Genomic DNA, 15,678 nt, shown 5'->3' with positions numbered 1-15,678 from the left:
CCAAGGGACCCCGGGGTCAGTGTAGAGTGAGTTAGCTGGGTTAGTCAAATTGAAAAATGGAGGTCGTTTTGTTGTTGGTGGGAAAGTAGGCTCGAGACCCATTTGGAGGGGTGCAGGAGCCCTGTTGACGGGCTTGGGAGCGTGGCTGCGAAAGGTGAGTATCGCTGAGTGGGTACCCCGGGCACCAGGCTAGTCGGCCGTGGTAGGCCATGGGCCCATGGGGGGCCGGGATAGAGTAGTGGGCACGGGTGCGCCTGCTTGGTGCGGGGGCCCGGGGCGCCATTAGCCACGTGGGCAGTGTTGTGGGCACGGGTGACCCTCGGAAAGGGGCCCGGGAGGCCGGCCTGCCACGTGTGCGTTTCAGGGGAGGTGCCATGGGGGGCACTCCCCGGTGTTAGGGAGCTGGTAGGCTCGGAGGCAGTGTAGTGCCCGGGGGTGCCATAGCGGGAGATTCGGCAGAGGGTCGTGCCTGCCAAAGGGAGCCACGTGTCCCAGCCAGGAGACCGTGTGAGGGCACGGAGAGAAAATTGGGGGGCGAGGCCCGAAATTGTAAGGACACCAACACAGGCGACGGGAATCTGGGTTTATAGAACCAATAGTTTAAGCAAGAGGCGCTTGTTGAAAGCCCCGGGGTAGTTTAACAGTTAAATGGTTAGGGTAGATTAGGAGATGTACCCCTCCGCACCATCCATCCCCTCTCTGTCGTTGTGGGCCGCTGGACCCACTTTGGGTTAGATCGCCGAACTCTGGGGAGGCCATTCTGAGGCTTGAATTGGGCCTCGACACAGGACGCAAGTTCTCCCTTATTCCCCTCTGGGAAGGGAACGTAGGGGTTGGGAGTAGGCTAGGTGACAGGATAGGTTAGCCGAACAAGGACGATAAAGGGGGTTAGGGGACGATTTATAGTGGGGAAGTAAAAATAAAAACAACAGAAAAAAATAAGTTGGGGCTAAATTGGGGTTTGACAAATTAAGGGAGTGGGTATGTACAGTGACAGGCAAAGGCGATAGGTTGGGAGGGAGACAGGTAGGTAGGTCCGAGCCCGCCTTCCAAGTGGCCAGCACCACCGCACTCCCTCCACCAACCTCCATTGAACGGCAAAGGCTGGCCAACTTCATCGGCTGGCCGTGTTTTGCTTCAAGGCGGAGGCCGGCCAACTTCATCGGCAGCTGTGTTCTGCAAGGCCTGTGCCGGCCAGTTCATCTGCTGGCTGTTTTTCTTCAAGGCCTGTGCCGGCCAGTTCATCTGCCGGCTGTGTTTGCCTGCAGCGGCCTTCTTCTGCGGGCTGTGTTGCCTGCACCTTTGCCATGCCATGCCCACTGCCCATGTTCACCAGCCCCGTTCAATTTTGCTTTGCCCCCCCCCCTCTTCATTTCCATGTGCGCCAGGATCAAGGCAACAGTTTGCAAGCTGCGAGAACTGCCCTGTTGGCAGCTACAACACGGGCCTGCAGTGGCAGCCCGTGCACCGTGTTTTGCGTCCATCCATTCATCCATCCATTCGTTGTGTTCATTGCGTGTGCCACTTGAGCTGGCACGGAGACTGCGTTGTGCAGCCCAAGCACCGTTGTGGTTCACTGCGTTCAGTTCAAAAGGGAAGGCCTTGGACTGCGTGTGAGCAGCCAGCCACGTTCCCTGTCACCTGCATTGTTTTGAGCCAGAGACTGCATGCGGGCAGCCTGGCTCCCTGCTAACTGCTTTCTTTTTGCAGAGTTCATTGATCCTGGGCCATGGTTTAGTGTAAAATTTGTAAGTTAAGGTTAAGATGTACTGTACATATGAGTGCGCCCCCGGCATGTATGTCTTAGCGCCGGCAATTTTATTTAAGTCGTCCGTGTGAGTGAGTTTGTTTAGGTAGTTACGCAGCCCTCAGGTTATTTATTTTGGGGACACGAATACCATGAATGTCGCACTCAGGGATCCGTAGGTAAAGTGTACTAGGGGAAAACTACACATGATGGCACACGAAAATTTGACGACTCGGGACGAGTCTGTAAAAAGGGAAGGGGGTAGTGTTGTGGTTACCAGATTCGCAAACCACCAATCAGGTCCCTTAGGTGAGGTATCTCGGTAAGTGCATGTGTAGTTAGGCCCAAACCCGTTGTCTAGTGGGAATACATGTCATTTATGCGAGCTGCGACTCTTCAGGATAGCCGTTTTTCTTTTACTATCTTTATTTTGGACCAACCGCCATGATCACAACCACAACATCAACCACCGACCACAACCACCGCTTCACCACAACCGCCACGACCTTCACGCACACCTCACAACCGTAGCATCGCCACCGTTCTTGCCCCGCTGTGGGTACCGGTGTTGGACTCATGCAGAACGCGCGTCGAACAGCGTGTACAAAATCACGGATTTTGTGCTTCAAAAACGGATCAAAAACGACACACGCCCACTTTTTGCCGTCCAATCGGTGAGCGAGGGGCGATTTGGCCCCGCCTCCAGAACGATCGATATATGCAAATTTGTGGATCAAAAAGCCTTCACGCCCACTTTTTCTCGGGCCAATGGGGAGCGAGGTGAAAGGTCAAAGGGAGGGGGTCAAAGGCGAAGTTACGGGGGGATAAAAGGACGGTGTTCGTCAGTCAGAAGAGAGTCGCGAAGGGAGAACGAGAACGAGAAGGAGTCAGAAGAGAGTCGCAAACGAGAACGAGAAGGAGTCGAGAACGAGAAGGAGTCGGAACGGAGGGGACGAGTGTGGAAGACTGGAGCCCGAAGCCTGCAGTGGCTGGAGAAGCTGAAGAGAGTCGGACGAGGGGGTGCTCGCGTCGGTGCCAGGAGCTGCACGCCCGAGGGAGGCCGGCAGCGCGACCTGGCCGAGGTGGAGACGCACACCAGGGATAATAAAGATCCTCTATACCCCGAGCATCAGCAACCCCCTCCTGTTTCCCCCCCGCGCTGAGATAGTGCGACCAAGGGGGCCCCGTTCCCACCCCCTGCCAGGCACTGTCCACGAGGCCCGCGGGTTGCGGGGCCATCGCCGCTCCGCGTCTCATCACCAGACGGGTAGGCCCGACCCGGTCTCGGCCTCAGGCCTGCCTCATTCTTGAGGTATTTCTTTTCCTTGGTTTTGGGTATGTGTTGTCGGCGCCGTCTGTGAAGTAGAATTGTATAAGTGTTGCCGTGTGCTCGGTAGTCGGTATTAGCTCTGCACTGTGTTTTCACTTTTATATTTGCTTTTTGTGTAAATGGAATTGTGTTTTCTTTTTTTTTGTGTGCTTTTGGTGGAATTGTATTTGTGTGCTTCCCGTGTGCCGCGAATAAATGTGCTTTATTGTTGAACTGTTCTCCCGCTTCGCTTCGTCTTTTCCCCCATTGAATCCCCATCTTGCTTCACGTAAAGGGTTGGTAGTGGGCTGAGTACGCCCGATAATTAATCGAACCGTCGAGGTCGACGATAACACCGCTCGGTTATTCTGATAGTACGGAACGGGTCGCTTAAGTGGCCCGTGTCCGAAGTCGACCTGCGGCGAGGTGCGATCGCCCGGTCTACCCTCCGCGTGGGTACTTTGGTAGGTCGAATTTGGCGAGCAACCCTATCCCACGCGGGGGCTGATTGGCTCGATCGCGGTGAGACCGAAAGGTCCACCCGTGACTGGTTCCCGGCGTTAGTCCGAGAGGGTCACGACTGGATTGTCCGTCCGGTGGGCGACGTGCCGCGATTCGAGTTACGTGGCCGTTCGCACGCCGGCGGGCGCGAAAACCGCAACAATATATATATATATATATATATATATATATATATATATACATATATATATATATATATATATATATATATATACATATATATATACATACATATATATATATATATATACATATATATATATATATACATATATATATATATATATACATATATATATATATATATATATATATATATATATATATATATATATATATATATATATATATATATATATATATATATATATATATATATATATATATATATATATATATATACACACATATATATATATACACACACACACACACACACACACACACACACACACACACACACACACACACACACACACACACACACACACACACGGGGTGAAAAGCCATGTTCCAAGTGTTTGACCAGTTTATGATTGTGTCAAGGTCTGAAGAGAGGGAAGAGGCTGCTGCCTGTCTGTGGTGGATGTGGGATGTCATCAGAGTGTGGAGTCATCAGCAAAGAGACAAAGAGGATTTTCCAGAGTCAGAGAGATGAAGATTAGGATTAGGATGGGGCCTGGAACACTGCTTTGGGGCACTCCAGCCTTGAGAGAGAGAGAGAGAATGAAAATATTCTGTTGAGAGCCATACATTGGCTATTAGAATAGAGAGTCAGTGCACTTTGGATGCCATAGTCAGAGAGTTTGGAAAGCAAGGTATGGTGACAGACTGCATTGGAAGCATGAGATATGTCCAGAGAGACGGCCATAATCTGACATTGAGGGCCTCCATCTATTGTTGGGAGAGTAGAAGCAGCATGATGTTCAAGGTAGAGTGACCTGGTCTGAATCTGAATTGGCGATCTGAGATGAGGTTGTTGGAGAAAAGGAAGGATGTGATGTCAACTGTGATGATGGATTCCATGACCTTGCTGTTTGGAAGTAAGCTAATTGGGCTGTAGTTGAGGGGATCTGTTTCTGCATCTTTTTAACGTAATGCAGTGACATTGGCTGACTTCCAAGCAAATGGAGGTGACTTATGGCAAACAATAGGGGAAAAGGGCAAAAAAACAGGCTGCGAAAGAGCAGATTTTTAGGACATGTGAGCTGATGCCGTCTGGTACACTTGCCGAATCAGAGCCGAGGGTTCCCAGAAACTTCTCCACCTTCTCAGGTGTAAAAGACAGAGTTCATGAGGAGTTGGCTGCGACTGGGTAGAGTGGGTCCACAGAGAGGTGTTGTGGACACCAGATTTGGAAGCAAACACAGAATTGAGGCATCACGGGTAGAGTCGACTGTGGTGCCATTTGAAAAGCGGGATGAAATGGAAGGAGAGCATACTCCAGAGACAGACTTAACAAGGTGCCACTAGGTTTTAGAGGAAGATGAGTTTAAAAGTTCAATCTTGATGTTTGCTCGATGTTTTCTGGCTTTCCTGAGAGTGGACACACACTTGTTGCTGGCTTTGTGGAATGATCTAAGATTGCCTTTGGTCAGACTTGCCTTCCAGAAGGAGAATGCAAATTGTTTCAAGGCAATTGTCTCATGATAGGATTCAGTGTACCATGAGTGGGAGGATGGGTATGATAACTGAAGACAAGATGGGATGCATATGTGCATAAGAGAGAACAAGTTTCTGTGGAAGAATTCCCAGGCTGATTTAATTTCAGGGGTGGTAGATGTAGGAGACCAGTCCTGAAATGCGATGGATGCATGCAGTCCCTGCCAGTTTGCCTGAGTGAACTGCCAGACTCACCAGCTATGAAGCTGTTCTCTGAGAATGGCCAGAGAGAGGTTGACCTTCACAAGCACATGATCAGAAGAACCAATTGGGGCAGAGTAAGAAAGAGCAAGTTGCATTGGTGGGGAAATTTGTCACTCCCCAAATCCAGAAGGCAAAATGTGCTCTTGACAGAAATCCTGGTGGGAAAGTTCCCACATTGAGTCAGTCCCGGGGAGTCACAGAAGTCCTTTGCTGAAGTGCTATGGATGGCGAGAGCTGCCACACCCAGCCAATTAGCATCATCACATATGATGAAGAGAGTGAGTTGGGATGAGTGGTTAAAGTCTCTGTTGTCAGAGAGAGAGAGAGAGAGAGATAGAGATAGAGATAGAGATAGAGATAGAGATAGAGATAGAGATAGAGATAGAGATAGAGATAGAGTCGTCTTGGAAGGTCGGAAGGGGTGCAGGGGTATTCTTGGAAGGGACTGTCATTGCCGCTGCTTCTCCTCCAATGTAAAAGTACAGTAACACTGATAGAGGTTAATTTGAAGGAGGTAAAAGTACAGTCGTACCGATATACATGAATTTAAAGGAGCTAAAATGGACCAGGAGTCACGAAAAGGAAACCTTACCACATTGGAGACGTGATCATAAAAACTATTTTTTTTTCCAATTTTTTCTGACAAATTGGGGTATTGAAGATGGGAGGTTCAACAAATGGTGTGTGTGATTGCGACTGCTGACCTGTTTGATAGATTGGAGCTGGGAACCTTGCGAAGGATCATCATTCATGTGCTTTCTTGGCATTTCTGTCGCTTTAGATCTGACGGTGGAGCCTTCCTCATCTGCCACCTCAGAACACAGAAGTCCTGGAAAGGAAATGCCAGCATCAAGGACTCTCGCTTCAGGCACTCCTCAATTGCCAAATCCACCTGAAAGGTCTGAGAGCAGAAAAGGTCAGCAAGTTCAGCACTTGGTCGTATACACCTGATTGAGTTACCCATTCAGGGATTCTTCTGGTTAGGTATCATCTGTAACAGCAATGTTAAATCTATGTGTTCTACGAAGCTACTAATACTGAAAATGCTTGAGTAATGTTTCAATGTGTTTATCTCTACAACTTCCTGGTTTGGTATTTAATTTCTTCTGCCTTGAGTGATGCTTCCTCAGCAATTCAAATGAGTACATCTATTTCAGGCCAAACAATAGCATTAGAAATGCAATAACATTTTTAAACAAGGGACTAAAACAGCACTTGGTAGAGTGGATACCTCCGCCAGGCTGAACAGTTTGTTTTGTATCCCACTGATAGGCCAGAACTGCATCCGGACCTTAACCAAAATCGAATCGGCTTATTCTTATCACCTGTAACTAGAACGACATTTAGTGGAGCATAAATTGTCGCCCTTCGCATGCTCATTCTGAACAAAAATATCAATTAACTGAACACGCTATTATTATGGCCCAAATACCCGTATTATCCATGAACCCGATTATGTCATCCATTGCCATTACCCATAGCTTTATTGATTGATTATGAGGATATTTAACGACCACTTTTGTAAATTGCATCAATGAAGGTGAATATGAGAAAAATTTCAAACTATATTCCCAATCGCTAGTCAATCATATGTGAGAAGTTTCGCATCAATCTGTTAAGTGGTTTTCGAGAAGATTTTTTTTCTTACATTTTCATTTTCAATCAATATGGCTGCCAGACCACGTGACCGATGACATCATAAATTTAATTCTTATTCTCATCGGGTTGTCGATCAGATATATGAAGTTTGAAAATCCGGACAAGGATTTTGATTCAACCAATTATGGCTGAAATACTTCACCAATGATGTCATCGTTATCACTATGAATGTGTATGTATATATATATATATATATATATATATATATATATATATATATATATATATATATATATATATATATATATATATATATATATATATATATATATATATATATATATATATATATATATATATATATATATATACCCGATGGTGAGTTTACGACATATGCCAAGTGTCATTTTTTTTGTTCAGTGGTTTCGTTGTCCAATTTTTTCCCCCTTTAATCCAATATGGCTGCCATACCATGTGACCTATGATGTCAGTGTTATCAATGAAATATTCTCCATGGGAAGTCTCTCCTATGTTTAAAGTTTCACATCAATGGAACAAGCGGTTGCAGAGAATGATTTTTAATTTTTTTTTAATTAAAAAAAACAACAAAATAGATAGACATAGACATGCAAACGCGGACAGACTGGCGTTCCAATAGTCTTGCAACTACTCCTGGGTGAGACTAGGCCATCGTGTTAACTGTGATTAATACCTGTACTCCTTGTTCACCCTTTTTGAAAGGTGGCAGATACTAACAGTCATACCAAAGTTGGACAAAAACTCCAAACCTAGAGGGTTGCTCCAGAAATCAATGGAAAGGAGTAAGCATTTGTCATTTGCAGTGAACAAGATCATTTTGGTGGAAAATTTGATTTTAATTTATATTTTCATTAGACTTTGGAAATTCAGTACGGAACGATCAACGGGCAGGTGGGCCTCCCGAGGGACGACCACCTTACCGCCGAAGAGGTGGCTTTCGTCCAGTTACTGGACCAAACTCCCCTGCTCCTGGTAAGTGTGGAAGATCTGACCCAAATGTTTGGCTGTCTGTGGATACCCCACTCCCCAAAACCCCCTTCTCTCATTTGTGATACAATACATTATATATTTAGTGGGAGAGTAACTAGATTGGAAACTGGATTAGTGATGTGAATGGATGTCAGTCTGGGAGGTTTAAGTGGTGGGGCAACCCAAAGATGAGTTATTTTGAGTTATTATTCATATTCTACATCATTTATGTTGGCGGTGGGGCTAAGAGTATGCTTTCAAATTTGTAGATGACACTAAGCTTGGAGGTAAGGTAGATAAGAGAGTGGGTAGAGGGGGGTGGTGATCAGATTAAGTCGATACCTTAATGGATTGGTTAAAAGATTGGCAGGTGCAGTTGCACTTGAATGAATGTAAGGTGTTGGGGATTGGGAATGAGCAATGAAAATAGAGATTACAGGATGCAAGGGGTAATTTTGGATCGTGTCACACAGGAGAAGGATCTCGGGATGGTAATCGATATGTGGGAGGCTGGGGGGTAGGGATGGAGTAAGCAGATAAGACAGTACTAGGTATCTATTGATAAAGCAAACTGGGTTTTAGGTTGTATTTGTGGGGGGATAAATTATAAATCAAAGCAGGTAGTGTTAGATCGGGAGTTCTCGCAACCTATTTACGATAGTGGACCACACTTGCAGTTATCATTGTGTTACGTGCGTATCATCCATTCCACTTACTTCCTGTGTATCCAATAAAAATTAAAAAAAAGTTTTGTAATGGTAAAAATGTAAATCAATATTCTGTAATGTCTCCAAAGCACATACAAACTCTCTCATGTCTACAAAGCACATTTTAAATGATCAAACTAAATCCAAGAACTGTTGCAATCAATCTGGTTTGACACAACTTCTTGGGAGACTAAGCAATTCCCTTTGTCCGAAGCAGTTTTTCTAACAGGATGTCATTTTGGCTGCAGCAGTGTGTTGATCACGCCGCATGTGGTCCATGGGTTGCAAACCACTGAACTGGAATGATAGCGGGCCTAGCTAGACTAAGCTGTGAGGAGCGTTTGAAATAGACAGGACTGTATGCATGAGAAAAGAGGTGATTGTGAGGGGATCTGATGGAGATGTTTCGGATCATGAAGGGTGTATAATCTCGTGCAGAAGATTTTTTTTAGCAGAATGGGCAGTGATTCGACCAGGGGCCACAGCCTGAGAGTAAAGGTCCAGTCACACCTTGACGTTTTAGCCAGCAATGGCAATGTATTAAAATGTATGTAAAACGCTGGCTTACGTTGAACTTTTGATGTTTTTTTTTAAAGATTCGGACGTATTCATAACGACTTGGTCTTATGCATAACGTATTAGTAACGGACACAGAACGTTTCGTTGTGTTATAGATAACTTGTACCAACGAATGCTGAACCTGTTGTCGGCCTTCACAACCTATGCCCAACGATAGTCTAACTTATGCATAGCGCGTTGCACGTATCTCCCACGAACTCGTGGCGTAGCCTATTAAAAGGCTGCCGCACAACGATTCAAATCATAACCGCCGCAGAAATGGAAGTGTCAACATCGCAGTCACACCTTGGCGATCTTGCCAGCATATGCCGACCTCTGAAAAATGCGTCTAAAACGCTGGCGCACGTCGAATACGGTATGGGTAAGTTTGGTATGCGTGAAGAGAACGCTAAAGTACGCTATCATACGTCGTAGTAAGTGGAGTACGTCTTGTAATTTTGAACATGTTGAAAATTTTACGACGTACTTGCCGTATGACACACGCTCCGCATGCGATGGGAATAAGTTGTACGCACGATATGCGATCGTTGACACACATCGACACACGTTACTTGTAAGGTACTCATAAGTCAAAACACGTCAAGGTAATGGTTAGCGTCAGTGTTCCAGACTCCCGGTTTTTTTTTTTCTTCGGTATGACGGTGTTCAGTGTACAGTGCGGTGATGATTTAAATTGTTGACCGGCAGCCTATTAATTATATTATATTATAACCACACTAGAAATCGAAGTGTCAAAATCACCATCATACCGAAGGAAGGAAGAAAAAATAAATAAATAAATAAATAAAAAACAGGGAATCTGGAACACTGACGCTAACCATTACCTTGATGTGTTTCGACTTATGAGCACCTTACAAGTAACGTGTGTCCATGTGTGTCACCGATCGCGTAACGTGAGTACAACACGTAACTCGTAGGTTAGAAATAACTTTCGGGTATGCTAAACATTACCTCGACATGTTTTGACTTATGAGTAACTCACAAGTAACGTGTGTCAACGATCGCGTGATGTGCCTACAACTAATGGCCAGCGTTATGCGGAACGTGTGAGTCATACGCTGGCATAAGTCTTAAAATTTCAAGTATGGAAAATTTAAGGATAACCGAAAAGTACAATGTTTAAAGCCAGCGTACAACGACGTATGGCAGTGTTTTTCAGCGTGTTCTCAATGTTATCAAAACTTACCCATAACGTCTTCGACGTGTACCAGCGTTTTGGACAAATTTTCCAAAAATCGGCATAAGCTGGCTCAAACGTCAAGGTGTGACTGGGCCTTAAAGATGAACGTAGGGTTGGAATCTTTCACTCAGAGAGTAGTTAATGCATGAAATGGTCTCCCTAGAAATGTAGTGGCAGCAGAAACAGTTGATAGGTTTAAATTTGAATTTGATAGGTGCCTAGAGGCGTTGGAGCTAGTGGTAGAGGGATATTAGCACGAATGGTAGGTAGTTGAGGTATGGATCAGTGAATGTATACAGGTGGTGATTGTGATGTCTGTGAGGTGTCTCATCAGAAGGTGGTGAAGGTTGTCTGCATATTTATATTTTCCACCTTTCAACTGCTGTGTTTATCCACCCCCCCCTCCCCCTGCACTCCCCTCCCCTAAATGGTGTATTTAAAATTAAGAAAAAGATATGTACATATACATAAACACCCTGGTGATGTCCCATTCCTGCTAAATTTGATGAACAGGCTGGTGGGTTCGGTGTCGCTCTTTCCTAGGAATGCCGCGGAGGGGCCGTGACGGTTTCCGGCCACGTGGTCGTTCAGGTTCCAGGAAGTCTGCGGAGCCAATAAAGTTTGATGGAGACTTTGATTTTGAAAGTGCAAACGCACAGTTCAACAAGGAGGATCTCGAAAAGGAAATACAAACCAAGATGAAGATAAAGGGTCAGACATGCACACGTCATTAATCTTCATCACATTGTTTCCTTTTCACACTCTAGTGCCTTGTCTTTCTATTCATGATCATTCGTCGGTGAAAACCTTATACGTCATGATCTAGCGATCCTCCTCGGATCGTCGGTTTATTGTGCTACCTGTTCGGGAATGTTTCAGCTGATCGAGATATTCCTGTGGAGAATGGAGAGGAAGTGATCGAACCTGGGATTCATTCACAATCTGGTCCAGACCTGGCAAGTCCCGTACCAGTACCCGCTTACTATGACAGGACAAAGTCGTTCTTTGACGCGATCTCCCGTGATGCTGATACAAGGTGAACCAACCAATTGTGGAGCGATATTTTTTGGTGGTTGTTGGTCGTTATGACACTGCACTACCCCACTCCTTGTACACTACACTACACTTCATTTCTTATACTCAAAAATGTGGAGTGCACAATATTTACCTTGTGCAGTATTTTCCACACCACTGCTTGCACGGCCTACCTTGTACACTAGTCCTTTTGCAAGCACACACCATGACTTTTCCTTTAGAAAGACAAACGCAAGAGGACAGAGAACAACCTTAAGTTGCTTTATACTTTGCAATTAATTTTATAGTCCATGTTCCATTTTTCCCAAATAAGTCAGACCAATTGCAATTCGAGAAACTTTTTTTTTTTTAAACTCCATCATGTGGAGAACAAATGTTAACTTCCCCATGCGAGCTTATGACAGTAAGTTACAGGTTGCTTTTGCCTATCCACAAGTATCTGCCTTGTTGAAGTGTTAACTGGTCCCGGGTTCTTTGCTCCCCTTCCCCCCACAACCAAATGTTGCAGAGATCGACGCAATACCTGGGCGGAGGAGCGACGGATGAATGTCGAGACCTTCGGTGTGTCACATAGTTGGGGACGTGGAGGGTATTGGGGTCGAGGATGGGGCCGCGGTGGTTGGCGGGGGGGTTGGCGAGGAGGAAGAGGTGACTTCAGGGGACACTATGGTGCCATGCCACGAGGTGGTGGCCGTGGCGGGGACAGAGGTCGTGGTTTCATTGGAGGTGACAGGGGCGCACGTGGTGGAGGCCGTTTGTGGACGGATGTTGAACAGAAGGTGAGTGTTAATAAAGTGTAACTTTTGTTGAATTTTCAGTGGTTCAAAACATTTGTATCATCTCGGGTTTGCACAAGTCAAACTTATCTCTGGTAGCTTGTACATGTTGCTGCATGGGAGCCTGGGGAGTAGCAGCTGAAATCTATCTGTCTGGATCCTTCCTGACGTCTTTATTCCTTTCACATTTCTTTCTATATTTTTTCTTTCACAATTCTCTTTATTCGTTCTAATTCTTGTTTTTTCATCCCTTTTATCTTTTACTCTTTATTCCTCTTTCATTACACATCTCTCTCAGAAGTGAATTGTTGCAGAAACTTTTCTGTAAGGCTCACTTGGCTGTGCCTGGATGGGTTGAGGGTTGTGGAGTAACCGCTGAAACCTGAATCCTATCCCGGTTCCTCTTGATGACTCCGTCTTTGCTCTTTACTTCTTCGGGTTCCTTCTTGGTCTTCCGTATCATACATGTTGATTTGCAGGTGTGTGTATCATGCACTACAGTTTTTGTTTCAGCTACAGATCATGTTATCGGTTTTGGGTGACAACTTTTAATGGTTTTAGGATTCATCGTTGCATTCTTTCCTCATTCAGTTCACCACCATCTCTGAACAGCTGTCACTGACCTCCATACTTCATATCTGGCTGCAATTTTTGCTCTGTTGCTGATACTCAGTTGCCCAGCCATTACTTATCAAAAACAAAAACTGTAGTGCATGATATAAAATGGTATAAAATATTCTACCAGACAAAATTTGATTAAAATGTCTTTGTGACTTGTACCTCAAGAACAGCATTTTAAAAATAGGTAGTGACCTTTCAATTTACCTGTATATAGAAGGGTGTGTTGAAAGGTAATTCCTTCTATTATCTTTCTCCAAAACAGGTAAAGATATTCGTATGAAACAGACAGATACGAACATCAGTCTTTATTCTACAATGGTGCATATTTATTTGTCAACATAATTACCACTACTACAGTAGGGGTTGGCAACCTTTCAGAATTGGCACACCATTAGTCAACATCACTCTTTATGGATCTGTGTGCCATCAATACATTTTTAACATCAATAATAGTCCTACTTACATTTTAGCAGCTTCATTAATAAATAAATTAAAAGGCAGATCTTACCTTTCCATGTGATCTTTGTCCTTGCTGAGTTCAACAATCTCGGGTTCTTAGTTTGACACATTAGTATCCGAGTGTTCAGTTGTTAACCGGCTACAGGGGGAAGTGCAGAGATCTGACTTCATATGTGAAAATATCTGTTCATAAGTATGCAGATCCAAATGCTGAGAGCAGTGAAATGCCACTTTCTTCAAACAGTCAATCACAGGCAAGGACTTCCAACAGGTCAGGATAGAGAGCCCGTGATCTCTCGCGGTAGCCTCAAGCGTGTGCTGCAGATCCTGAAACTTTGAGGCCCGTAAGTCTGAGCATTGTAATTCAGAGCTGCATTTTGAAATCAACACCCATCCACTGAAAGTCAAACCCATGCTGCTGATATCAAAGTTGTCTGGTTTAATAAGAAAGGAAAACATCGGGCCAAAAACGTTGGAAATCTTGAAATGTGATGGAAAATTCTGATGCGAGTTCTGGCGTGTACATTTCAATCTCAGCAACACTGATGATGTGGTGTCGATTAGTTCTTTCAGATGTTTGAAACGGTGGAAAGTCGAGGTGTCAATATCTTGAGAAAAAAAAAAACAGCAAGTTTTTCAGGGAATGCCTTCCATATTTCAAAAAGACCCATAACAGTTTGGTCTACACCCTTCAGATGGAGGTTTAGTTTGTTTACATGTTTTGTGATGTCAGAAACATTAGTTTCATTTCATGACCCATTTGTTATCAACTAGTTCAGGGTAGTTTTGACCTTTTTCTGACAAATAGATCTTGATTGCATCAAGAGAGTCCACAAAGCATGCCAAAACATTCCCACGGTTTAGCCAACGGACATTTCTGTGAAGCGGAATGTCCTTGTACGCACTGTACATCTCCTCAAGCAAAACTTGAAACTGCCTATGCATCAAGGCAGATTGAGCAACAAGAAAATTCATTATCTTCACCACTATCGTCATCACATTATTTAGCTCAGAATTAAAAATCTTGGCACAAAGATGTTCTTGATTAATAATACAATGAAAATTTACCGTCTGGTGGCAAATTTAATCCTCGATGATCTTTACAAAATTGGATTACATGATCTAACAGCTCGATTCCTTCTGTTTTCCATCATAGCAGGGGCACAGTCTCTTGTCACAGAAAAGAAACATAATGTAGTACAGGCAGTCAGTGTTATTGGTTTTATTTTATTTTTTTTTCTCGGTCGAATGGTTCCCCACTTGCATCATTCGGTGAGTTTAAATGATTAAATAGCACGTTGGTAAGTGCTGTGACATCATGGTGTGCTTCGTGGAGAATGCATTTGCCTTTTTTGGCTGTTGCATGCATTTAGTTTGTCACATGCATACTGTATCTCCATACAGTGCGTATATCCATTGCCAGCAGGATAATGGGCAACAGGAACCCAAGGGATGAACAACGAAGAATCTGCGCCATGTTTTTAATCTCGCCGATGAGATTATCAAGACACTTACTCTGAAGATAATCTTCCCGATCAATCAGTCAAGGTATCACGGATCATACATGACAGCTTGTCATTTTATCGGGAGAGAGATGATGCAAAAATTTTTAGTGGTACACAATCCAAACTGGACGTTTTCTTTAAAAAGGCTCCAAATGATGTTAACCAAGGAAAGCTCTTGTTTTTATCTTGGAGATTAACAAAGGAGTCAAGCATAGTTTTTAATCGGTTTTTTTTTTTTACAACTTAGTTTCTTCACCATTAATTAGAGTTTTATTGCGTGTGCCACTCATGGCATGTGTGCCGTACGTTGCTGACGCTTGGCTCTACACATTTCTGCCAACATTCATTTATGATACGATCATCGTAGAACTGTGGGCCTGCTGATTTAACCAGCCCGTCACAGCGGTATCATTGGAAGAAAAATGTTCTCCACGAAGGTGTTCCTCAAATTTGGGGGAAGAGATGAAAACGTGACGGAGCCGAGTCGGTGATCCTTTGTGGCAGGACTCCATTGACCGTATGTTACTCTCAGGATCATAATGGTGCACCCAACTATCATCTCCATAGTACTGACAGTCATGCTGACCTCTGCCGTCTTGAATAATGCAGCACTGAGACGTCGTGTCAGAATCACAAAACTTTGCACCTAATGGTGGGAAGAAGTAATGTGCGGACTGCACTTTGTTTCATTTGAAAATCTTTACCTGTTTTGGAGAAAAATAATTGGCATTACTTTTCAATGTGCCCTCTTTGTACAGTGTCCAT

At 44.3% G+C, this 15,678-nt stretch overlaps 1 protein-coding gene across 5 annotated transcripts in view; it reads left to right on the top strand.

Annotated features, from left to right (window-relative positions):
- LOC147021356 (protein LSM14 homolog B-like) overlaps positions 1–15,678 on the top strand; it is a 79,621-nt gene that overhangs the window by 55,764 nt on the left and 8,179 nt on the right. For 3 of the 5 annotated variants that reach the window (XM_085891229.1, XM_085891227.1, XM_085891226.1), the window contains exons 5-9: positions 6,226–6,360; positions 7,938–8,054; positions 11,061–11,228; positions 11,397–11,553; positions 12,061–12,331. In XM_085891229.1, the coding sequence (XP_085747355.1) occupies positions 6,226–6,360; positions 7,938–8,054; positions 11,061–11,228; positions 11,397–11,553; positions 12,061–12,331 (848 nt within the window). Of the gene's footprint in view, positions 1–6,225; positions 6,361–7,937; positions 8,055–11,060; positions 11,229–11,396; positions 11,554–12,060; positions 12,332–14,812; positions 14,957–15,678 lie in introns of those variants that run through there. The other 2 variants (XR_015060769.1, XM_085891228.1) reach the window with 2 other exon arrangements.

The sequence above is a fragment of the Eptatretus burgeri genome, chromosome 8 (assembly GCF_056783735.1).
Source record: "Eptatretus burgeri isolate ZD-2024b chromosome 8, Ebu_testis_v1, whole genome shotgun sequence".
Classification (NCBI taxonomy): domain Eukaryota; kingdom Metazoa; phylum Chordata; class Myxini; order Myxiniformes; family Myxinidae; genus Eptatretus; species Eptatretus burgeri.
The sequence above is the reverse complement of the archived record's forward strand: the minus strand, read 5'-3'. Positions and strand labels throughout refer to the sequence as shown.